The sequence below is a fragment of the Cervus canadensis genome, chromosome 12 (assembly GCF_019320065.1).
Source record: "Cervus canadensis isolate Bull #8, Minnesota chromosome 12, ASM1932006v1, whole genome shotgun sequence".
NCBI lineage: Eukaryota > Metazoa > Chordata > Mammalia > Artiodactyla > Cervidae > Cervus > Cervus canadensis.
The window spans coordinates 1,738,556-1,764,928 of NC_057397.1; the positions used below are offsets into that span (position 1 = coordinate 1,738,556).

Below are 26,373 nucleotides of genomic sequence, written 5' to 3' on the forward strand. Positions count from 1 at the left end.
CTGGAATTTTGTGAAAGTTTATATATAAATGTTTTTATTATTTTCTTTGGTAATTTTGGGAGTATTTTGTTGTCACAGTAGGTAAGAAAACTTTAAGACAGTGATTGGTTGTGATTTTGTAAAGTGATGAGGTTCTGTCTCCCTTTTTCCAGTGGCTGAGCTCCATATAGCTCTTGTTCACTCTCTGGCATGCTGGGAACTCACCAGTAACTTCTCGTGGGGGCAATCTAATAGCCTAATAAAAGTTTCTCATTCTTCCTTTCATGATGTTCTTGTACCCTTAGGGACATTTTAGAGCTCAGAGTAACCTATAATAGAAAAAGAAGATAATTTCTGGAAGTGGGAAAAATGAAAGTGAAAGTCGCTCAGTTATGTCCGACTCTTTGCAACCCCATGGACTAAACAGTTCATGGGATTCTCCAGGCCGTGATACTGGAGTGGGTAGCCGTTCCCTTCTCCAGGGGATCTTCCTGACCCAGGGATCAAACCCAGGTCTCCCACATTGCAGGCACATTCTGTCCCAGCTGAGCCACCAGGGAAGCCCATATGTGGGAATATGACATTTTGTAATAGGACAGGTTCTCAGGCAGGATGTCTCTTCTCCATTCTCTACTACCTGACTTGGTTTTTATACCCTTGGAGAGCTGTGGTGACAGTAGTGTCATCTTTGGGTAGCTGCATAATATAGTCAATATTAAACAGTGCATATTATTTAAAAAATTAAAGAGAAAGCCATCTCAGGAAGACAGTACAGTTTAGAAACTGTCAAGAGCACAGACTCTTAAGGGGGTCCACCACTTCTAGTTGTGTGACCTCGGACAGATTGCTTTATCTTTGTGATTTCCTATTTGTAACCTGTAAATGTTGATGCCTACCTCATACAGTTATAAGCATTAAGGAAGATAAAATTTGGAATGTAGTAGATGAATATTTGTTGAGTGTGTTCTGAAGGAATCAGACTGACAGATAGGGAGTAAATAAGAACAGCATATTCCTGAGCTGGCTTGGGTTGGGTCTTTGGGTTTTCTACTGCGTTTTGCACTGTATCCCTGCAGCCAGAATTTGTGCCCTAGGGAACATGCATTTTGTGTTTGATGTTCTATTAGTTGACCAGGACTGCTGATTACAGTGGTAATTTTATTAAAATACCACAAACTGAGTGACTTTGAACAGAGAATTTATTAGCGTACAGTTCTGGAGGTCAGCAGTCTGAAATCAAGGTTGGTTCCTTCTGAGGGCTGTGAGGGAAGGTGTGTTCCAGGTCTCTTTACCTGGCTTGTGTTAATAGATGGCCAATTTCACGTGCATGTGGAACTCCCCCTGCATGCACGTCTGTCTAAAATTTCCCCTTTTATGAGGATACCAGGTATGTTGGATTAGGGCCTCCACTAATGACGTCATCCTAACTGAATTACCTCTTATTCTAAATAAGGTCCCATTCTGAGGCCCTGAGAGAACTTCAGCATATGAGTTTTGCAGGGGATACAGTGCAATTTGTAATAGCTATATAAGACTTGAAGGTGAAGTGATTTCTTTTACTTACAGTATTTTCATGTTTTAAAGCATGCTTATTTATTAAACTTTGATGTAAACTGATGGCATAGTCACTTTTTCTTCTACTGAAGCCAAATATTCATTTACTTAAAGAGAAGTATATCTAGTGCAAGAAGAAAATTGGTAGAAATGAATAAAAATTCTTTTCATGCTTCGGTTATCTGGTATGCTACCAAGTCTCTTGGAGAAGGAAAATGGCAACCCACTCCTATATTCTTGTGTAGGAAATCACGTGGACAGAGGAACCTGGCAGACTACGGTCCATGGGGTCGCAAGAGTTGGACACAACTTAGTGACTAAACCACCACCGCCACTAAATTCTCTGGAGCCTGACTTCACGTCATTTTAGCATTTGAACTGATTTCAGGAATGGTACATACCTAATATTTAAGCACATACAGAATTTACTGATCTACACATTCTGTGAAATTTTATTTGTTTTAGTTTCTCTAAGCTGCAATAACAAGATACCATAACCTGAATGGCTTAAGGCAGCAAAGTATTGTTACAGTTCCTGGCAGCTAGAAGTCTGAAATCAAGGTGTGGGCAGGGCCACGCTCCCCACAAGGTTCTAGGGAAGGAGCCTTGCTTGCCTCTTCCGGCACTAGTAGTGCTGGCAAGCCTTAGAGTGCCTTGGTTTGTAGCAGCAGAACTTGTCTTTCTTATCTTCATGTGGCCTTCTTCCTTTTGTCTCCCATATCTTTCTCTTTTGAGGGACCAGTCTCTGGATTAAGGGTCCACCCTAATCGAGGATGAGCTCCTTTTAATTTGATGCCATGTGCAAAAACTCTGTTTCCAAGTAAGGCCACCATCACAGGTACTGAGGCTAGGACTTCAGCACATCTTTTTGGGGGACACAATTCAACCTGCAGCATTTGTCTGTTGCTTTCAAAAATTAGCTTCATTTAATTTCTCTAATCTTCCAAGTATTCCTGACTAGCAAATGGACAACTTTGTTATCTTAAATTAATATACTTGAGCCTCATTATTCTGAACCCTCCGACTGTCTTGTCAGGCCACTGCGTTGGTTTTGCAGGTACAGAATTCTGCTCCACTGTCAACTCTGTCCTGTTTCTGTAGTTAGTTGCAAAGATGCCTTTCTTTCTTTCTTCTCATACTTTCTTGACCATCTCAGTGTTATGAGTTATGTTTGAAATTGTTGAACCTACTATTTTAGAATTTACAGTGGATTCCAAGTCCAGGAGCCTTTTGTAGTTGGAACATCTATTATCTTACTACTGAATGCATCTGATCTGTACTACTTTTTGTGAAGGTAGGATATTCTGTATAGATAGAATGGTATAAGCAAATGCGTGGAAATGAAGTTTGGGCCTTGATTTTAAGAACTGTAAATAGTCACAGTTTTTATTTGCGAAACAAGGCTGAAAAGGTAGAGATTGTATCCAGGTTCACCTCCAAGACTAGCCTGTCAATGAAGTATAAGTAAATTGGGGAGATGTTTATTTTGGTAAAGTAACTGATTTCACTTTTTAAATCTTTAAATAAATGTGTGTGTGTAGCTAAAATAAACTATTAGATTTATCGTATATATTTTGTAAAATAAGTAATTTGGGTTTTTGTAGGTATGCTCTGAAATGAACTATCTTATAATTGGCCTAATGTGGAAAAGTTTATTTCCATTATATTCTCAATATGTTTCTGACATACAATGAAATGTCTTGTAGTCATATTCTTGCTGTGTTAATTTTGCTTTATATGAGCTGCACAGCCTTTCAAAGGCATCTGGAAATGTCAGGTTTTTTTTTTTTTTTTTTTTTTAAACTTTCACAAATTGGAAATGTCACATTCAGACAGCTTCTGAGGAGAAATAAAAGGCTTTTACTGTGAGTCAAGGTTCGAACTTTAAACATTGATCTGGTTTTGGTTCATGGTGTTTTGTTGACCACAACTTCAGTAGACTTTCTTGTTACCTGCATGGCACGTTAATTTGGAAGGGAAGTATCAAAGCATATGTATCCTTGTTAAATAATAGTTTACATTGCTGGTCTTTTCTATACCTTCCACAATACCTTGTATAGTACTTTCCACATAATTAGTATTCATAAATATTTGTTTTGCAGTTGAGTTGGAATGTCATGTGCTTTTAGAATCAGAAGGAATCTTTGGTTACTTAGTGAAGTCGCTCAGTCGTGTCCAACTCTTTGCAACCCCATGGACTGTAGCCTGCCAGGCTCTTCCATCCATGGGATTTTCCAGGCAACAATGCTGAAGTGGGTTGCCATTTCCTTCTCCAGGGGATCTTCCTGACCCAGGGATCGAACCTGGATCTCCCACATTGCAGGCAGACTCTTTACCATCTGAGCCACCTAATCTAACCTCTAGTTTGAATCTGGACAGCAGCTGACAGATAATCCTATCTGAAAGCGCTCAGGGAGTTCTAAAGTATTTTGACTACTTCTGTCCAACTTCTGTCCTCTGAGGGCATCACAGACCAGTCCTTTTTTACATGATGTCCTTTAAATATTTGGGTAATGCCTGACACTTTGACATTTACTACCAGATACATTCTGTCTTAGACATTTTTTTAAACTAAAAGAATGAAGATTGTTAAGCATTATGAGTTGCATTTAGTAGCCTTCAAACATACCATATTACAATCTGTCTACAGTTAAGTCAAATCCAACAGCACTTCTTTTTTTTGCAGAATCCATGAAATAGGACAGAATTCCTTTTGGTTAACAGTTAGATACTTAGCTCTTGTAGACTGAGGATGTACTATACTCCACTTCTGACCACTGATACGTGATGAAGAGCATCCAGAGAATTATATAGAAGTGATTTGCTTTCAAAGGATATTAAATATGAAAGCAGCAAATAAAAATGATACAAATTTATACAAATACAGTGTGACAACTAGAATTTTTGAATTGTATCTTTCTCTGGAAAACACACATCTTGTATTTCTGGCACTTAACATATAGTAGAGGCTTTATAAATCTCTTTTGATTGGTTGACTAGACATGAAACAGTTACAGTGTTTTTTGAATGTCTATCTTGGAAGACTTCCTTAATGTGAAACTTCTGTTAAATTGTATCTATTACTAGAATAAAACCAGTGCTCAATTGATGATTTTTTAGAAGAAATCTTGCTTTTTTATCCTATTTTCAATACCACATGCCAAACGAAGTTTGGGTTTTCTTCAGTAATAGTTTTTTTCTTCCAATCTTTAGTAGAATTTTCATTTTGCCATTATTTCACTCTAATCAATTATTTTTATCCTTCATTATTTACTCAACATTGTAGAACATAGTCTAGTTACGTATTTCAGATAGAAGACTTGTATCTTACTAAAAACTAATTAAGATAGTAATGAAATGTATTACTAGGTCCTTTTAAGGGATATTTCATATTATCCATCATTTTATTTTTAAGAAGAACCTTTAATCTTTGTAAACTATGTGATTAGTCTCTATTTTTTCCCACATCAAATGTAGAGTCTGTAGAATAGTGTTTTTCATTCTGGATATTCTGAAACTGCCACTGCTTTGATTTATTTTTGGTTAAAATATTTAACACGTCTTGAAATTTTAGTTTATATTACTGTAAAATACGAAAATTTTCACTTTCATGTGTTTTTTAAAAATACTCTTAATTTCTTTTTCTGCTCTTCCTTAGTTCTTAGAGTATTTCTTTTTTTCCTGTTTTTTTGGAGTTCTTATTTATCTATGTAAATTGGTACTTTTATAGAAGGCATACAGTTTGGAAAACTCTCTTTTGTTTTCTCTATCACTATTCTTTTTATAGTTTTCTTCCTATCTCTTTAAATGTCTCCCTTTCACTTCCTTCTCTGCTAGTCATTCCTTAAATGCTTGCTTTCCCCAGAATTCTCTTAATTCCATCCTATGTTTCTTTGTTGACTTCAGCTAGTTAAACTAGTTGCTTTTGCTATCATTTATATGCTTTTGGCTCTTAAATTTTTCTTTCTGGTCTAAATCATTTGCCTACTACAAGATGTCTCACTTTTAGGTTTGTAACCTCAAATTTAACATGTGCAGAATAAAATTTATTCTCTTTCTGATACCCTCCTCCCACCGCCAAATTTATCTTCCTCTGTTCCTTATTGGACACCACCATCCAGTCACTTGTTCAGACTATCCTGTCTGTTACTTTTGACTCCTCTCTCTCTGTACCTTCTACTTTGAGTTGGTTTCCACGTCAGCTTCCTACAAGTTTGTCTAGCCATTTCTCTCATGCTGCAGAACTTTATGATTTGTTTGGAAATTAAAACTACACTCTTGTTCTTGTCATGTGGCTCTCCCCACCTGGAATGATCCTCCCTTTTTTGCTGAATTTTTGCTGCTTCCTTAAGACTTAGTTTAGTCATTACTTCTTGCAGGAAGGTTAGGGTTGCACTGCTGTTCTCCGATAGCAGTCTCTTCTGTCATGTCTGTTACCCCATCGAGTTACAGTTCTTTTTGTATATGATTATCTTGTCCTGTCAGACTGTGAGCTACTGAAAGCCAGGGAGAGAGAATTTATCTTTGACCATTACATAATTCTCTCTTCCCCCAAAGCATGTTAGTTGTGCAGAGTAATTGCCACCATAATTAGTCAAGAACATGGTGTGGATTCAAGAGGAAAGTTATTTCTCACATGCTTTTTTTTTTTTAATTACACGTGGAGAAAAGGTGATTCCTTTTGTAATTCTTAACAGTACTACTGGCATTATCACAGAGGACATTTAGTTAGTATTCTGTCTGTTAAACAAAAGGAAAATCACCTACTATTTCAGTTTCAGTTCTGCCTCATCTAGTTTCTTACCTCGGGAGACCAGGACACTGGAGTGCTGTGTGCTCCCGCCCGGGACCACCGCGGGTGCGCTGAAGGAAGGTCTGTGGCTCGCAGAGTCCAGTCATGCAGTCTGGTCCTGGAAGCAGACGTGAGCCCGGGTTGTGTCCTGATGGTGGAGACAGAGGTGTCAGGACTTTGCTTTCCTGCCTCAGCTCTAGTTTCTGTGTCACCCAGTGGATCCTTTCTTGTTTGCTTTGCCAACTAAACCAATGTCAGATGAAATGAGTAGAGCATTATATTTCCTTATTTTAATTTTTGTGGAGTTTTTTTCCCCCTGTATGATGATTCCAAAAGATTTTCAAATGCAGTCTTAACAGAATTACATTTTCTTAAAACCATATCTATTGTATATTTTATTTTTCAGGTTAACTCTGCTGAGTAATATTTTTTTTTCAGTTAAGTATGGTAGAATACAGTAAAATCTAGGTATAAATCTATAAATTGACTATTTGTAAGTAAACAGTACCTTTTTTTTTTCTTTAAAATTGTGATAGTGGGGAAAAATATGTTAAGTATAGACTGATCGATCACGAGTTGACTCAGAAGAAAAGCTGTTTTTTTTTTTTTCCTACAGACAGTATTTCAGAATAGTTTTGTGATAACAGACTTTTGTCTATGTTATGCCTTTTGCAGAGGCAAGTATTGCAATGCAGTGGAAAGACCATCTTTTAAAAAAGAATTGGAGCTTTAATTCCAGTTAATGCCTTTGTTGTCCTTTTCCATGAAGTTTATGTGCCTGGGAATAAAAAACAAGTAGTGAAATCGAGAATGAGAAGAAAGATGGTATAGAATTACTTACGGAAAGAGTCATGTAATAAAATACTCCTCTAATGGATTAGAAACCTTTTAAAAGGAACACTTTCCTGAAGATAAGAGTGTTTTGTCCCCATTTTTCTTTGACTCCTGTCTAATTATTCAGCAGACCTTTTCGATGCTTCCTTTGTGCCATCTCCTAGGTTCCTTCCTTTCTGAGCTCTGAGTCATTGGAACACACATTTGGGGTTTTCCATGTGCCGTCGCCCATAGGGAAACTTGCACTGTTCCATCTGCCTGTAATTGTCCTCGGTGTCTCCAGTTTCCTTATAGTTCTACTCGTTCTTCAGGGGGAGCCCTCAGCTCAGCTCCCGTGTCCTTCATAAAACCTTTCACGTGAGCTAGGAGTGCTTTCTCTCTTCTCTCAACTTCTGTGGCCCTGTAGCCATGTGGTCCATTTGACATTAGATTGCTCTTGTCCTCCAGTATTGTCCAAATCTTGTTTTCAATTTCAATTTTTATTTATTTTCTAATTGGAGGAAAATCGCTTTACAATATTGTGCTGGTTTCTGCCGTACAGCGACGTGAATCAGTCATAATTATATACGGGACCCCTCCCTCTTGAGCCTCTCTAAACTTCAACTTTTAAATCTTTGTCTCTTCAAGTAGTTAGTTACCTTTTGGACTCTATAGTTCTTACCACGATACCTTGTACCCAAGTTGAAGTGCAGGAGTAACACCCATATTACAGGCTTTATAAGTAGTGTATGTGTGTGTGAATGGTAAATGTAAATCTACATGTTAAGTGTTAGTTACTTGGGAGGGATGTGTGAGTATGACTGTATGTTACTAAAGTCTTTTAATGGTATGAAGTAAGTGTCTTGTTCTGACATTAACTGAATGAGTAGTTTTTAATTTCAACCTTGAAGAGAATATATGTGATGCAGAGTCTTTTGCGTTTTGGATACTACAGAGCTAGAGGTCTTGAAGTAATGAATTTTTAAAATCTTCTAATAGAAAAACATGCTCTCTCTTTTCAACTTGATTACTGATAGCTTCTGCCAGGTCTAAAAAGAAAACATGAATTGTTTAAAGTGATTCAGTTGACATTGTCAGCTATTCATTGGAGAAATTATATGATTCTGGCATTTATTTACTATTTTGTGATGGACAGTTTTCTTATCATTTTGATTTGTGTAGTACATATCAACAGATAACTAAATTTGTTTTATCAGTGAACCTTGGGTCCACATTCATTAAGTGAAGGAGCGTTTTTTGTGAATGTCTGTTATATTCCAGACATACAACAATGAACAAAATATATGGACTTTATATTGATGTGACTCATTCTGGTGGGAAAGACAAATGTGTGTATAACTAAGTACAATAATTTGTTTTAGGTGCAATGATAGAAATATCATAAGGACCAGAATCCAGTAATCATAGCTATTCCCATTTAAAAATATGAGATTTAGTAAGCCCTAAGTATACCAGCAAATTCCTAATGTATTACACATAAGAATTATAAACCAAGGTAATATAACTGCTGTCTAGAAGGTATAGATACTGTGATTTTTTTCCTTTAATAAAGCGCAAGACAAACCTAATACAGTTGGTTTCCACCAGAAGATCTAAGCGTTCTTCAACTTCAGTGACAGTGATAGTAACTTACTATTTTTGTTTTAGAGGGTAGCTTTATCCCAGGTATCCAGTGCTATGGTGATGTTTAATAATAAACACTAATTGTTTAATTATTAGTAATTTAGTAATGGAGACATTAATAATTCCAGTTAGATTTAAATTATCATTGGGTAATATGGTTAGTTGAAAGTATAGCTTATTTTAAAAGGAGTCTTAGTTATCTAAACCCCCAGACTTACAGAGCTGCATTAGGAAAGCGGATGTCATTACAAAACAGCAGTATTCAGTGCTGGACAACCACGTGGAATGTTGGCCCATGAAGCAGAATTCTCCCAGCACCCCAGAGTGCTCCTGCACCTGGTCCATGCTTCTGTCAGCTCAGCTGTGAGGCTTTCTTTTTTTTTTTTTTTTTTTCTGTGAGGCTTTCTGTGCAGTTGCTGAAGGCCTGTTGGCTCAGAATGGGTTAGAAATTATTCATAACACCTCACCATCAGAGGAGGAGGATTCTAGAGGCCAATATATCTCACACCTGTCCGCAGGGAGAACTAGGAGACTCTGATGAATTCACGTGTCTTGGGTGTCTCTAAAGAAGAAGTGGTTAATTTAGGAGTATGCAAATTTTACTAAAATAAATGTGTGGGTGTAGTGCTTTTAAAGTGGCTTCTACATTCCAGGCATTTTTTGTTGTTGTTGTTAGTACTCCTAACCCTGAGAGATTGGTAGAAGGACTTTTCTGTTCCCTGACTAAGGCTCAGAGAGCATTATTGAACAGATTGCCCCATGGGCCTGCCTGCACACCACTATAATACACAGCTTGGCACCCTTCTTGGTCATAATTTTTCCTTCCAGCTATGCCCCAATTCAATTTTTCCATAGTTCAGTTACCCACTTGAGATTTCCTATTTCTCCTACTGTATCGTAAGTCAGGTTCTGAATTCCGTATGCTACAGGAGGAGAATAGTGGATTACCTTCTCCTTTGTGTGTTAGAATTAAATTTAAAGGAAGTGATTGCTCACACTTGCCAGTTGCTTGAGCCTCTCTATGCTACGCTTAGCCCCCTTTTTTCCTTTGGAAAAGAGAAAGTTGGGACCAGTTGAGAAGTGAGGAGTTTGTTGGACGGGATCGGAAGCTAGGATGAGGAAGAATTAAAGGGAAAAAATAGAAAATAGGTTTATTTTCTTATTCGAACTGTATAAAAATCTATCTTTAGTAAACTAGCAGTGCAGTGTTTTAATCATATCTGTTTAAGCTGTTTGGCCTCGCTAGCAGAATTCGATACGGATATTATCAGGTTCTTGATAGCTTTATGTTTGATGTCAACAAGTAGATACTTTACAGTATACTAGTACCCTCCGCTAATTAATTACAAGTAAAGTGAACTAGGCACTTCCTGAACAGGAGGTAAAAGGATCTAAGAGCTGAAAGAGCGACTAGAAACTCGCCTCTTAGAACATGAAGGACTATGTTCAGGTACCTGCAGCTGAATTCGAAAAGCCTTATGAACTGACGTCGACGGGGGAGTCCCCCACACTTCTATGCCTGAGTAGGTCCAATGCTTTCATTTTGCTTGTTCTTGTGATGTTGATAAGCACAGTATTCTCTTATCTAAAATAGCCGATGGAGTTCTCTCTTTTGTGGTTACAATTACCACTCACTTCACCTTCAGCGTTATCATTTTCTAGAAACCCGAGTATATTGAAGCTTTTAAACCTCGTTTCAGCTGTCTCTCTTGATTGGTCGGTTTCCATGTACAGTAAGAGGTCAGGAAGTTGTTTTGTTTGGACTTCCTGGAGAAACGCGCGGTGGCCGTGTATTCCCTCCATGGCAGGGCACTCCTCATCTCAGACTCGTTCCTGCGGTCGTGTCCATTGGGCAAGGTTTGTGGAGAGCTCAAATGTTTCAAGGGGTTCAGAAAGCGTCCAGGCCTTGCGTTCTGCTGTTGTTGTTTAGCCGCTCAGTCGTGTCTGACTCTCTGTGACCCCATGGGCTGCAGGTTAGCGTGGCAGTCACCCTTGAAAGTCATCATGTCTGTTGGAGTCTCTGCTCCTCTGTGTGGACCAGCTGTGCCATACGGGATATGGGGCAAACGAGCCTCCCGTAGCTCCTTAGCCAAACAGAGCCACTCCTGGCCCTCTCAGAGTTGCTGTGGGAGCGCGTGGATAATGCGGCCAAGTGCTTGGTATAGTGCTACGCACAGCATGTCAGAAAAAAGCAGTCATCCCCTTGGACTCGGGTCTTGTTATTGAAAGCTTGTTGTGAACCACGTAGAGAATTTGTTGGATGTTTAGATGATTAATTCTCAGCAAAGGTTTTCACACTGTCGGGAATACTGTCTCAAGGACCCTCACGCATCTCGGTTACTCTGATTGTAGTTCTTATCTTATTTGTTTTTGTTTAGTCACTCAGTCTTGTCCGACTCTTTTGCAACCCCGTGGGCTATAATTTGCCAAGTTCCTCTGTCCTCCACTTACATATAGCATTAGTAATAGTAACTACCAATCTGTTGGATGCTTACCAAATGTTACACCCTTAATAAGAACTTCACGTATAATTTTATTTCATTTTCCCAATAAATATGAAGAAGGTGTTACTACACTGATGAGGAAACAGGTAAGATAAGAGAAAATAATGTGCCTGCCTCACTGGACAGTAAAAGATACTGGGTTCACCTCAGATCTGTCTGACTCCAGAGCTTCTGCCCTTAACCCCCTATTGGGCATTTTGTCGTTTTTCTCATCTGTCTCTTCCAGTAGACCCTATGCTTCTTCAAAGTGAGAACTGGGTATTATGTGTATTCCGAAGTCCACATTTTTTGGAAGCTTTTTTAAAACTAAAAGCAGTGTATAATATCAGAAAGTGTCAATGTAAATGAGACTTAATACCTTATTAAGAATTCTTAGCCTTTTGAACATTACATAATTTATCCTTCTAACAGGAAGGATATCCTTCTAACCCTAACAGGAAACTTGAAGCTTGGGGAGTTTTTCAGTTGCATTGCTAGTCTCTTTGCCATAATAGCAATTTGAATTTTCTATATTTGGCTTTGCATTAGTGTAGCAAAGTATTCCTCCTAATCTTCTTATCAGGTTATAAGCTTCTTTCATCATTGCAATACCCAGCTCAGTGCCCTGTGTAAGTTAATCACTTGATACATATTTGATTTTAATTTATTTCTGTGTATTAATATTCATCTGAAGTATTTTTGTATTAGGTATAATTGACACAGGAATGTGACTTTCGCTTACTTTGCTTTTACCCTTGCTCTTCTTTCTAATAATCAGGCCTGTGTTTTGCTTTTGGGCTTTAAAAATAGTTCAGGTATATTGGAGTTAGTCTGAAAAAAAAATCCCCTAATGGACTCTGGAATTTTTTTCTCCTTTTGACGTAGAAAACATCCTGAACAGTAGGCAGCATTTTATATTATCTACATGTGGTGCCTAAATATATGCTGTTGAATTATTCACTATTTTTATGACAGTTTATAAACTCAAGGGCAGAGATCTTGACTCTTATACTTTCCTGTGTCTGTGGCATCTGATGTGGTGTTCGGGAAGTAGTATGTGCAAATAAACATCTGTATGTTAATTGATTTGACCTCTGGTATCAGTGGTTCCGTGGAAAGAGCATGAGGTTTCAGAGTCAGGCGTTGGATACTCACCTAGACGTTGCTGCTGAGTAAATTACTTGGTCGGTTCTTCTACAGTTTCTTGTAAAGTGGTAGTGATAACAACATCTCACTAATTTGCTGGAAATTTTAAATAATGTATGTCCATTACTTTATAATCACCAAAATTGCTGTACATGTCTTAATTCTGTCTTGTTTTTATCAGCATAATGACTCCATTCTACTGCAAATCTGGACTCAGTCTTACATGTTTTGGCATGTTGGGCACTCACTTGACATGTTACTGCTGCCTGCATGAATTATGTATGCTTCATGAGCAAAATGAGACCCGGAGTTGTCTGTTGAATAACATTCCTCGATGAGATGGTAGACGTCTGCTTAGGTCTGAGCTCCCTTGGCTTCTGGCTGGTGTTCTCTCATGCCATCATTTGGTTTCTAAGCACATACACACGCACACTTAGCCACAGACACACATACCCCAGTTTCATAAATCATGGGAATGCTTGTATAGTGGCTCAAGACCAACATTCCCACTAAGTTATTAGTTTGTAGGACAAGAAAACGGATCCCTCCTCCTCCTCACAGTTCTTTCCAGTGAGATGATGTGCTTTCCCTCAAGGGCATGCGACCCCTTAAGTGAAAGAATTGGAGTGAACCTAGGTCTTCTCATCCAAATGCATGACGGAAAATGTACAGAGCAGTCTTTGAGCAGTTTTTGAAATTCCTGGACTTACCCTTGAGGTTGATTCTCTCTGTATTGCAGCTTCTTTATATAATTCATCATGTAGATAGAGGTGTTAACTGTTTTCACCAGCTATACTTCCTAGTGTAGCGAACTACCATTTTGAGACCATTGTAGCTGGAACTGAGTGGATTGGGCCAGGCAGAAGTGGGGTTTGGGGGGAGGTAAGTAGGGGATGATGCAGAGAATAGTAGAAGATGAGATCAGAAAGGAAATGAGGTGGGGGTACCAAGTACATATATACTTTATAGGGTGAATTTGGTAGTCATGCGTGCATGTATACACACCCACACCATGCTCCAGAGCAGTTTGGATCGAAACTCTGGAATAATTCATTAGCATGTTCATTTTGGCCTGGTGTCTTTGGGGAGGGGAGGAGAAATTTGACTTTTTCATTTCTTACTTAATAACTGAATTTGCATACCCATTTCTGTTTCTGGCTGTTTGAACTTTTCCTCTTTATTTTTAATAACCCATAAATACTCAGAACTTGAACTTTTAGATCAGTTTACAATATGATTAATTGCCGTACTTTGTGATTTTGTTCTTTTTTGAACAGGAGTGTGTTGCTGCTGTTCTGCTCTGCGTCCTCGCTACAAACGCCTGGTGGACAACATATTCCCTGAAGATCCAAAAGTAATTTGATCTACATCTACTGATCCTTCTCTTTGCTGACCCATCCTTCCCCCCTGCTGATCTCCCTAAGGTTTCCCTAATTTCATTTCTCTACTTTTACTCCCAAATCTCATCATGTACACTACTATTTTTATACTTCCCTTTTTTTTAACCTTTAAATGATCCATGCTTGCTTGCCTGGTTTTCAGATTCTTTTCTTAGATTAGGCATGTATTCAGAATGATGGATAGGTGATGTTCTTAAGTGTGTACAGTTCCTAGATTTATGAACTAGTCTCAGATTATTTACAAAATGCCAAGAACACAGCTGTGAATACAGACACAGTCTTCTGCTCCCACCAAGCTCATAGACAAGTAAATTGGCAACTGCAATATTAGTGAAAGAATGCTGTGATAGAGAAGTGAAGTACAGCGTACTGCTGGAGTAGGTGGGAATGATACCCGATTTGGACTTGGAAGAAGGAATACCTGAAGGAATGAAATCCAGGCTAAGAGCCAGAGAATAAATAGGGCTGGCCACACAGTTTTCAGAAGATAATTGAAAAGTAAAGGGAGAATATTCCAGGCAGCGTTTGTTCTCTTTTTACTTAAGTGCTTTTTAATTTTGTATAAAAATTACTTTTTTATGGAAGACTGCTGGCTTCAAAGCAGCTGTGTTTGATTGATTTTATTTAACACTGTCTTTCTAAGACTCCTTTAATCTAGTGTTAAATAGATAGGAACAAAAAAATGTTACACGGGTTTGAGTTCCAGAGGTTGCTTTATTTTAAACGGTGGCCAACTGTAGAAACTTTTCGGTTATCTTAACATTAATTTATGAGCTATATTTTGTTTTTAATTTAATCTGATTTAAGGAACTGTATAAAGGCTAATCTGTTTAACTGAGGCTAATCAGTTAAATATATTGGCTACCAGCTATCCTAGATAATTCATAACATATAAGTAACTCCGAGATACGGTACCTGGCTTAAGCTTTCCATCCATTGATATAAAGTGAAAGCGTACTAAATATTAAATCACAGTGCATAAATCAGAAAGTAAAATGTTAGGTAAAACAGGGGTAAAGTTTCTGCCTTTAAATCAGGAAGGTATCACTCACTCTGAGTTGGCAATCTCTGCGAAGATTCACAGAAGAAATGAACTTGGAAGGATATATACCATCTGGAGAAGCAGAGATTAGTTTCTTTGTACCTAAGAGAAAAGGCGTGATAAAGTAAGAGGTAACATTTGGGACAAGGGCCTTCAAGTGGAGGTTCTTGTAACCTAATCGTAGTATAGTGAGTGGTAATAGTGCACAATTCCTGAATTCCTGATTGGAAATTTCAAAAGTATCATTTAATAGACTGCATATTCAGATCATTTCTTTAAGGAATCTGAAACATGCAGCTAATGAAGATAAGGTGGAGGCAAGATTATGGAGGAATGTGTAACAGATAAGAAATCTGCTTATCTTACTGGCAGTGAGGGAGCTTTGAACACTTTTGATATGGGAGTGGTGGCAGGTCAATTGGAGAATGGCTACAGAAAGAATCTTTATTTGTGCCAAGCATTTAGAAAAAATCTACTTGAAGAGAAATCTGTAAAATAAGATGTAAGAAAAAGAAAAGATTTACATGAACCTTGCATATATATGGCAACCATAAACCCAGCTGACAACATTTCTTATCTTTAATTTGTTAAACAAAAATATCTCCTATGTCCAAAATGCACCCAGCAGAAGGTGCCCAGAGTGCAGATGTCTGCCTGCCATAGTCCCTGCCTTCAAAGGGTACTGTAATGAGGAGAGCAAATAACAACCTTTTCTGATAAGTACTACAGTATACTGTATAATTGAGCTGTGTTTTTGGTTTTTTTTTTTATTTTACTATATAAAGGAAGGTGTTAGAATAATCCGTTGCTTGTGAAGGTGTATGCTTTCCTAAATGGGGCAGTGCTTTAACTTTCTGAAAGCTCTACGTATCCAGAATGGTGATTAGCACTCAAGAGACTCTCTCAGGCAGGCTCAGGGTAAATATGGATTAATTTCCAATCCATAAAGGGGGGATGAGGAGCAAGCAGCACTTAGAAATACAAACACTAAGCATGGAAATACAGGCATAAGTAGAACCTATTTCTCTCATTGTTGTTTTTATTTTTAGGATGGTCTCGTTAAAGCCGATATGGAGAAATTGACATTTTATGCTGTATCTGCTCCAGAGAAACTGGATCGAATTGGTTCTTACCTGGCAGAAAGGTTGAGCAGGGATGTTGTCAGACATCGTACTGGGTAAGGAAACTAATGTAGTATCTTTGGAAAATTCTTCCTAGGCTAAATCATCCTATAAATTATTTTGCCATCTAGGCAGGCAAAGATAATGGATGGAGAATAAAGTGTTGTAATGTATGAGGATATGTATATACCAAATAGATGCTGTGGCTTTTATTACTTTCCTCGTGGTCAGGTTTAAGAATAAACTCATGTTAGTTAACAGAGTTGTTTGTTTAAGCATCCACTGATTTTTAAACTTCCCTAATGGGAATAGTAGAAATTGATTCCCTTAAAGGTTTGTCAGTGCAGTACTGTAATTTAAAAATCAGTTTCAAAATTGAAAACTTATCAAAAATTGTGTTAGCAAACTAATTTTTAGCACAGCTCCAGTTTTGCCTGTCAGAGGAATAATAAAAGAGAACTACGTTTAGGCTTAGATATTATAATAGGTTCAGAATATGTAAATTCTGAACAAGCGTGCTGATGTGAACTATGCTAGCTATACATTGACCTGTAAATAAAGGACTACCATCTTAATCCATTCTCTGTGCTTGAACAGTAATTACTTTGCAATTTGGTATATAAATACTTTTCCATATTATCATTTTGTGATCCTAGTTTCTTAGTGTATTCCATTTTCCACATGATATGCTGGCTTTCTCTACTTTTACACTGTTACCATTTAGAGCATTTGCTACAATTGTGAGTCTTGATACAAATAGTTCTTATGGTCATTTGTTCAAGCAAAGTTATCTAAATTCTGAATTTTAACTTTTAGTACAAGCTTTAAAATCTGATGAATTGGAAGGTAAAATTTATACCTTTCCTTATAATACTGCTGATACTGTTTTATATACTCATATTAACAAATACAAATAGATTGTGTTAGAAATTTAAGCTCATTTCTTATAATAACTGTTTTGGGTCAGATGCAGAGAAATATGGTTAAAAAGCTGGAAAATGGAGAATATTTGTGTTTATAAAAACATTCACAGGAAGTTAACATGGAAGCAGCTTTGGGAGAGGTTTTGCTGAGGAGAAGAGTTGGAGGAGTGCAGTCTGGTCTCTGCGTCCTCCCACCTGAAGGTCATTTTAGGACCCCAACATCCTTAGTGTTATGAGAAGATTAGGCTCTCACTCAGATGCTGCTAAATTAGCCTTTCTGTGTTCTATGCATTTAAATAAATTTATTCTAATTATTCCTGTGAGTGCGCTGAGGAGAATCTGGAGAGCTAGAGATGCTTTGATATTATTTTTCTCTTATGTTTAGGTATGTTTTAATTGCTATGGAGGCATTAGACCAACTTCTTATGGCCTGCCATTCTCAAAGCATCAAGCCATTTGTAGAAAGCTTTCTTCATATGGTAGCAAAACTGCTGGAATCAGGGGAACCAAAGCTTCAAGTTCTCGGAACAAATTCTGTAAGTAAACGATTCTAATTTTAAGAGTAATTAGCGTAACTTGGATTAAGTCTTCTTCGAGTGTCCTTATCTGGTAAAGGCAGATACTCTGGTCGGGGTATTTGGGCAACCAGTAGAGTTGTAGATTAGAACATTTTGTCTCAAAGTTTTATTGTTGTTCTGTGTGAAATCCAGGACATTAACGAATCATAAGAAGTGGTAGAAACTCAGCTGGCCATAAGTGGAAGGTGTCCGTGTCCCCTCACAACCTCCTCCTGCCCCTACCCCTGGCCTTCTAACACTGCTTCTAAACTGTTTCTGCTAACGACATTCATTTTCTTTTATCTGGAACTAGTTGATGAAACGTGTGTAGTTGGGGAAGGCATATCTAATGAAGAAAATAAAATACAGTGATAACCTTTCTCCTCATCTTTAGTTTCATTGTATTGCCTTCAGCCTCAGTCTCTCAGTTCCAGCTTCATCTCTGAGGAAGCTTTTAGGCATTCAACCAATCGGCATGTTCCCATCCAGATTCTTATCAACAAAAGAGTCATCTGTTACCTGCTGTTGCTTGCAGACAGCTGTTGGACGGTTAGGAACCGTGGGTGCTGACGGACAGCACGGCCTCTAGGGCTTGACCGCCTTGCTCTGAATCAGGCCCACAGCACTTCCTGGCTGTGTGTCTTGGGCAGGTTCCTTAGCTGCTCCCTGCCTCAGTTTCTCACCTGTGAAGCGAGGATGACACCAGTGCCAGTCTTACAGGGTTGTTGAGTGGCGTGAGCTAATGTAAAGTTCTTACAGCATGTAAGTGTATGGCCCTGTTATTTTTGTTGGTAGTAATACAGTATTCTCCTTTTTTTCACCAAGATTATGTAAATAAAATCCTCATTTGAAAACCTTTAATATGATTTTGTCCGTTAGTTTCAGAGGGAAAATATTGGATATTTCCAAATACAGTCAGGTGGTGTGACAGCCTCCATTTCAGTGAGTGTAGCTACTTAGGCTTCTCCTACTTCCTTTACAGTTAGGTGAGGAAAGTCTAGAATTTTTTTTAATTTATTGAAGTATAATTGGTTTACAACATTGTGTTAATTTCTGCTGCACAGCAGACTGACTCAGTTATATATACATGTATACTTTTTCATTTTCTCCTCTGTTACAGTAGGTCACAGCACACTGAATGTAGTTCCCCGTACCGCCGTACAGTAGGACCTGCTCATTCATCCATCCTGTATAATTAGGGGAAATGTGTTAATGGCTGTGGGGCAAAGGAGTTTTAGTGTAAATCTCCAGAAGTTTCTTTACTGAAAGTCAGCCATGCCATTAGAATTCCTTTAATGACTTATTTGAGAAAAAGACAAACATCTCCAGGTACCTACTTTTGATTTGAGTGAATTGTATTCAGTGAAATGCTATATTATCTTGACCAACATTATTTATGTAGTATTTCCTGGAAGTCTGATTTTAACTTCTTTGGGGTGCTAAGCCGTCAGACGTGACTGATTCAGTACTTTGTGTTTATCAGCCGTCTTTGTGCACTTTTTTGGTTGTGCTGGGTTTCTGTTGCTGCCTGGGGCTTCTCTGCTTGCTGAAGTGGGGACTTCTAGCTGCTCTGCGGGCTTCTCCTTGCTGTGGCTTCTCACTGCGGGGCACAGACTCTGGAGTGCGCAGGCTCAGTAGTTGGGTGCACGGACTTAGTTGCCCTGCCGCAAGTGGAATCTTCCCAGACCTGGGATGGAACCCAGGTGTGGTATTTGTGGCCTTTTTCTAGATCATCTAAGTCATATGAAATTATTTAAAACAGATAACTTGGCTCTGGCTGAATTAATTTAAAATACTTTTAGTATCATAATTTTATTTTTTCAAGTTTATGCGTACTTTAGTTTTGTTCCCAGGACATCTTTAGGTTATTTTAGAAGCAATAAGCCACCAAATAAATGAGAAAGCAAATAAGAAAAAAAGGATGCATATTAATGGATCATATGGTTGGGTTTGTGAATCATGTAGGATATTTAAATTTCCTAAACATATGCATATCTCTCTCTCTCTTTTTTTTAATCTTTTAAAAAGAGTAGAATAAATTTTACTGTCTGAGTCTTTTTCTTCTCTACTGTGTTGGTGATGTTTTCTTCATCTTAGTGCCCTTTTTCTTGTCCCGTCTCGTTTGTATAAATATTCATTCATGTGTTATACAACAGCTGTCAAGATTTCCTACCTATGATTTAAGAAATAGAACTCCCTGAAGGTTTGGGCCTGACTGCGGTTATCACGAAAACATTGCCAGCATCCGGGAAATGCAGAGGAGCGTCAGAGCAAGCACTCACTCACTCCAAAGAAACTACGTCAGAAAGTTATAGTTAACACTTACAATGCTGTATTCTTGATTTTGTGAAGTTTGTTATTAAAAAATTCCTTTCGTATATATGTGACATTTATGATATTTCATATTTCATTTGCTTTTTTATTTGGATATTTCTTGTCAATGTAACAAATAATGAATGAAAATAAATGTATTTTTTCTACACTTTGAAAAAGGTGATAATACACTTTATTGTTATTCTTTTTAGTTTGTCAAATTTGCAAATATTGAAGAAGACACACCATCGTATCATAGACGTTACGATTTTTTTGTATCTCGCTTCAGTGCCATGTGTCACTCCTATCATAGTGATCCAGAAACACGAACAGAGTATGTATTGTTTTATAATTTATAGTCATGGAGTAATTTATTCAATATTGTGTTTGTATCTTACATAATGATTACCAAAGAAGATGGGAAATGTATGCTTTATTCCTAAAATGCAGCTTCTCATTGCTGTTAGAGGAACTGACTGAAGAAGCAAAATTGAGAGTGGTTTCCTAACTGGATCAGAATAAAATGCAGTCTCCACTGTAGCCCAGAATGCCCCTTTAATGCTCCCCTCATCGATGTTAGATCCTGTCATCCTGTCATTTCTTCCCCCTTCCACGCTGATCCAGCGCGTAGGTCTCCTCGCTTGTGTGAGCACCTCAGGGGCAGTTCCCCCCGGGGCCTCTGGACTGAGTGGTCTCCTGGCTTAGAACCTGCCTTATGGCATCTTCCCTCACTTTGTTCAGATTTCTGCTCAGGTGTCATTTTACCATGAGAATCCTCCCTTGGCCACCTTTTATTTATTAAATATCAACGCCTGCATTCCACCCCCAGTCAAGCTTTATTTTCTTCTCATATCTCATTCCCTGGTGGCTCAGATGGTAAAGAATCTGCCTGCAGTGCAGGAGGCCTGGGTTCAATCCCTGGGCCAGGAAAATCCTCTGGAAAAGGAAATGGCTACCCACTCCAGTATTCTTTCCTGGAGAATTCCGTGGTCAGAGGAGCCCCACAGGCTATAGTCCATGGGGTCACAAAGAGTTGGACACAGCTGAGCGGCTGGCACTTTCTCTTTCACTTTTCATGGAATATGTTCATGGCTTTGTTTTATTATTAGAAATCCCTTTTTCTTTTAGCAGTACACTGTCAAATAAAATTAGAGGTCATGGCCAGTAGGAAATGCGACTGATAACTTTAAGATTTTCTTAAAATACTTGACTTGGCACATACTAACTTTGTAGTAAAGTTAGGCTTATCCCTTTGTGATTGCAGAAGAATCTCTCAGGACTTTAAGAGAACTGCATGAAACAGATCCAGCTTTGTACGAGAGGCAGAATTTGTCTTGTCTCCATGTTCACTTCCTCACCTGTTCAGTGCAATATTACTGCCACATCCCATTCTCCACCCGCTACTCCTGTAGGCGTGTGTTATTTCCCCATGGGCTTGTAAGGCAACATCACCCACTTCCCCCTCATCCTCCAGTCTCTAAACCTATTTTATAGCTTTTGGACACAGTCCTGGATAAGCTGAGTAAACTTCTAATGATGAATATTTCAGGTAGTAGCTAAGTGAAAGTGAAGTCGCTCAGTTGTGTCCGACTCTTTGCGACCCCATGGACTGTAGCCTACCAGGCTCCTCTGTCCATGGAATTTTCCAGGCAAGAATACTGGAGTGGGTTGCCATTTCCTTCCTCGGGATCTTCCCAACCCAGGGATCGAACCCGGGTCTCCTGCATTGTAGGCAGACGCCTTTACCATCTGAGCCACCAGGGAAGTCTAGTAGCTAAAAAGGAGGGTAAGTAATAGTCACATTTGGTCAGAATGAAGGTGTTTCAGGGAAGGTGGGCTACCAGCTTAGCTCTGCTTGCGAGCTTATTCCCCAGATTTTATATGCTGTTTTCTGGTTACCTTTCTTCTTATCCTTGAACCAATAGATTAGATTTTATTTTTTTTTTTTTTTTAGCCTTTAAAAAAATGTTTACTGGAGTATAATTGATTTATTACAATGCTGTGTTAGTTTCAGGTGTATAGCAAAGTGATTCATTTATATCTATGTATCTTCATCTATGTCTCCATTCTTTTTCAGGTTCTTTTTGCATATGCAATGTGCGACGTGTGTGCATGTTCAGTCTTTTTTTTTTTTTTTTTTATTAGTTGGAGGCTAATTACTTCACAACATTGCAGTGGGTTTTGTCATACATTGATATGAATCAGCCATAGATTTACACGTATTCCCCATCCCGATCCCCGCTTCCCACCTTCCTGTCCACCCGATTCCTCTGGGTCTTCCCAGTGCACCAGGCCCGAGCACTTGTCTCATGCATCCCACCTGGGCTGGTGATCTGTTTCACCATAGATAATATACATGCTGTTCTTTCGAAACAGCCCACCCTCACCTTCTCCCACAGAGTTCAAAAGTCTGTTCTGTATTTCTGTGTCTCTTTTTCCGTTTTGCATATAGGGTTATCGTTATCACCTTTCTAAATTCCATATATATGTGTTAGTATGCTGTAATGTTCTTTATCTTTCTGGCTTACTTCACTCTGTATAAGGGGCTCCAGTTTCATCCATCTCATTAGGACTGATTCAAATGAATTCTTTTTGACGGCTGAGTAATATTCCATGGTGTATATGTACCACAGCTTCCTTATCCATTCATCTGCTGATGGGCATCTAGGTTGCTTCCATGTCCTGGCTATTATAAACAGTGCTGCGATGAACATTGGGGTGCACGTGTCTCTTTCAGATCTGGTTTCCTCAGTGTGTATGCCCAGAAGTGGGATTGCTGGGTCATATGGCAGTTCTATTTCCAGTTTTTTAAGGAAATCTCCACACTGTTTTCCATAGTGGCTGTACTAGTTTGCATTCCCACCAACAGTGTAAGAGGGTTCCCTTTTCTCCACACCCTCTCCAGCATTTATTGCTTGTAAGACTTTTGGATAGCAGCCATCCTGACTGGCGTGTAATGGTACCTCATTGTGGTTTTGATTTGCATTTCTCTAATAATGAGTGATGTTGAGCATCTTTTCATGTGTTTGTTAGCCATCTGTATGTCTTCTTTGGAGAAATGTCTGTTTAGTTCTTTGGCCCATTTTTTGATTGGGTCATTTATTTTTCTGGAATTGAGCTGCAGGAGTTGCTTGTATATTTTTGAGATTAATCCTTTGTCTGTTTCTTCATTTGCTATTATTTTCTCCCAATCTGAGGGCTGTCTTTTCACCTTACTTATAGTTTCCTTTGTAGTGCAAAAGCTTTTAAGTTTCATTAGATCCCATTTGTTTAGTTTTGCTCTTATTTCCAATATTCTGGGAGGTGGGTCATAGAGATCTTGCTGTGATTTATGTCGGAGAGTGTTTTGCCTATGTTCTCCTCTAGGAGTTTTATAGTTTCTGGTCTTACATTTAGATCTTTAATCCATTTTGAGTTTATTTTTGTGTATGGTGTTAGAAAGTGTTCTAGTTTCATTCTTTTACAAGTGGTTGACCAGTTTTCCCAGCACCACTTGTTAAAGAGGTTGTCTTTTTTCCATTGTATATTCTTGCCTCCTTTGTCAAAGATAAGGTGTCCATAGGTTCGTGGATTTATCTCTGGGCTTTCTATTCTGTTCCATTGATCTATATTTCTGTCTTTGTGCCAGTACCATACTGTCTTGATGACTGTGGCTTTGTAGTAGAGTCTGAAGTCAGGCAGGTTGATTCCTCCAGTTTCATTCTTCTTTCTCAAGATTACTTTGGCTATTCGAGGTTTTTTGTATTTCCATACAAATTGTGAAATTCTTTGGTCTAGTTCTGTGAAAAATACCGTTGGTAGCTTGATAGGGATTGCATTTACATTTTATTTTTAAAGAAGAATGCGGAAAGAGCTGGAGGAACTTGAGGCCTATGAATTGAGAAGGGATGAGAGGGCAGCTTTCTCTCAAAATGTTACCTGTGTAAATACAGTAATGTGTATGTGTCAGGACACACAGACATGTAGTGTGTACATGGCTTGGATCATCCACACTCCATTTTGTTAGTTCACATTTGTCATTCCTCTAAAGGAACCAGCAGTGTTCCATCTAGGTGGACTCGGAGGGGAGAGGTTCTAGGGAGAAGCCACGAAGGGACCGTCTGAGGACACATTAAGGGTGTTCAGGACGGTAAAATCCTGTTCTCACTCAGCTGCTGAGACTTCTGGGCAAGAACTGGGAGAGAATCTGATCCTCATTAGTTTGAATTATTATCATCCTTTCAGAAAATTAATTCTCTTTTAAACTTTATTGAAGTATAGTTGATTTACAGTGTTGTATTAATTTCTGCAATATATCACAGTGATTTAGTTACACATATATAATTTTTCATATTCTTTTCTGTGATGGTTTATTACAGGTTATTGACTATAGTTCCCTGTGCTATATAGAAGGACCTTGTTTATTCATTCTGTGTATAATGGTTTGCATCTGCTAATCCCAGACTCACAATCCATTCTACCCCCATCCCTCTTGGCAGTCACAAATTCTGTTCTTTATACCTATGAGTTTGTTTCTGTTTCATAGATGAGTTCATTTATGTCATATTTTAGATTCCTCTTGTGAGTGATATATGGTATTTGTCTTTCTCTTTCTGACTTACTTAGTATGATAATCTCTAGGTCTAGCCATGTTGCTGCAAATACTGTTATTTCATTCTTCTTTATGGCTGAGTAACATTCCAGTGTTGGTGTGTGTGTGTGTGTGTGTGTGTGTTTTATATATGTGTATATGTATGTAATATATATCTATATATCTCACATCTTTTATCTGTTCATCTGTCAGTGAACACCTAAACAGCATTTAGATTGTTTCCATGTCTTGGCTATTGTACATACTGCTGCAGTGAACATCAGGGTACATGTATCTTTTCAAATTCTATTTTTCTCTAGATATATGCTCAGAAGTAGGGTTGCTGGATCATGTGGCAACCCTGTTTTTGGTGTTTTGAGGAGCCTCCATAGAGTTTTCCATAGCTGCCACACCAATTCACATTCCCACCAACAACATTAGGAGGCTTCTCTTTCCTTCACACCCTCTCCAACATTTGTTATTTGTGTACTTTTTAATGATGGCCATTCTGGCTGATGTGAGGTGGTATCTTGCAGTTTTGATTTGCATTTCTCTAATAATTAGTGATGATGAGCATCTTGTCATGTGCCTGTTGACCATTTGTATGTCTTCTTTGAAGGAGAGTCTATTTCGGTCTGCTCATCTTTTGATTGAGTTGTTTGTTTTTTCGTTATTGAGTTGTATAAGCTGTTAGTATGTTTTGGGAATTAAGCCCTTGTCAGTTACATCATTTGCAAATATTTCCTCCCAGTCTGTAGGTTGTCTTTTTGTTTTATTTATGGTTTCCTTTGCTGTGCAAAAGCTTACAAGTTTGATTAGTTCCCATTTGTTTATCTTTGTTTTTATTTCTTTTGCCTTGGGAGACCTGAGAAAACTTTGGTACGCTTTATGTGAGAGAATATAGGAGAATCTATTTCTTTTGATTAGGTTATTTTTATCGAAAACTGACACATAGACTAACCCTATATTTTACAGCCCTTTTTAACTTTAAATGCTGATTACAAAAAGATGATATTAAAAGTCAGTTTCTTTTGGAACTGCCATATCTGTCCATCTTAGATTTTTGAGATTTTAATTTCTTAGACTTATTGTGTATTATTTTTGTTTTATTGACTTGAGATAATAGTATTTATTTTAACATCCATTCCCTTAACTAAGCTAGCAAACTTATTTAAATAACTTTTTTCATGACTGAATTTTTTTTTTTTCTTTTTTTATAGAATCCGAATTGCTGGAATCAGAGGTATTCAAGGTGTGGTTCGTAAAACAGTAAATGATGAACTTCGGGCTACCATTTGGGAGCCTCAGCATATGGATAAAATTGTTCCATCCCTGCTGTTCAACATGCAAAAGATAGAAGAGGTTGACAGGTATTGAATAAAGATGGTAGGGTGGGGCTGTGTTATTTTGTATGGGTGTATGTGTGCTTGCTTGTTGGATAAGAATGTTTTCTCTTTAGTATTGTGTATATAGTAGTCTCCTAAACTTGAGTGAGTTTCAATATATGTCCTTTCCGAAAAAATTATCATCTTCAGTAGGCTGAGTAGACCACAGATTCTTACAAACTTCAGGCTTTATTTCTTTTAGAATAAATTATTACTTGCTGCTTATTATTAGACAATCTAGATTGCTATTTGAATTAGTCCTATTTAAACTGCAAGTGTAAGAAATAGAAATTATAAACCAAACTTCTATTATTTAGAGATCCAAGGTGCTTTTTCATAGGGAATTACTGCTACTAATAATAATAGCAGCTACTATTCACTCTATATGCTTTTTCAACATAAATACTAGACTGTTTATTTCTTGTTTATTCTTCTAAGATATTTTGGCATGGAATATTGTTTGGGGGCATATGCTGACCCCTCCACTCCCTGCACACCAATATCCTGTTGAACTTAGAATTCTGTACTTCATTCTCCTTTTTCAAATGCCACGAGCATGCTTTCCTGGCAGATTTCTGTTGCCTTACACAGAGGTACTATACAACCAAGTTTTAGAAGCAGTGTTTTCCAGTTCGGCTTATTTCCTGATCT

At 38.1% G+C, this 26,373-nt stretch overlaps 1 protein-coding gene across 5 annotated transcripts in view; it reads left to right on the forward strand.

The window, feature by feature from the left end:
- EFR3A (EFR3 homolog A) overlaps window positions 1-26,373 on the forward strand; it is a 79,920-nt gene that overhangs the window by 13,440 nt on the left and 40,107 nt on the right. For 4 of the 5 annotated variants that reach the window (XM_043483156.1, XM_043483157.1, XM_043483158.1 and 1 more), the window contains 5 exons: window positions 13,689-13,765; window positions 15,903-16,030; window positions 17,283-17,433; window positions 19,980-20,101; window positions 25,558-25,707. In XM_043483156.1, the coding sequence (XP_043339091.1) occupies window positions 13,689-13,765; window positions 15,903-16,030; window positions 17,283-17,433; window positions 19,980-20,101; window positions 25,558-25,707 (628 nt within the window). Of the gene's footprint in view, window positions 1-13,688; window positions 13,836-15,902; window positions 16,031-17,282; window positions 17,434-19,979; window positions 20,102-25,557; window positions 25,708-26,373 lie in introns of all 5 variants that reach the window. The other variant, XM_043483159.1, reaches the window with a different exon arrangement.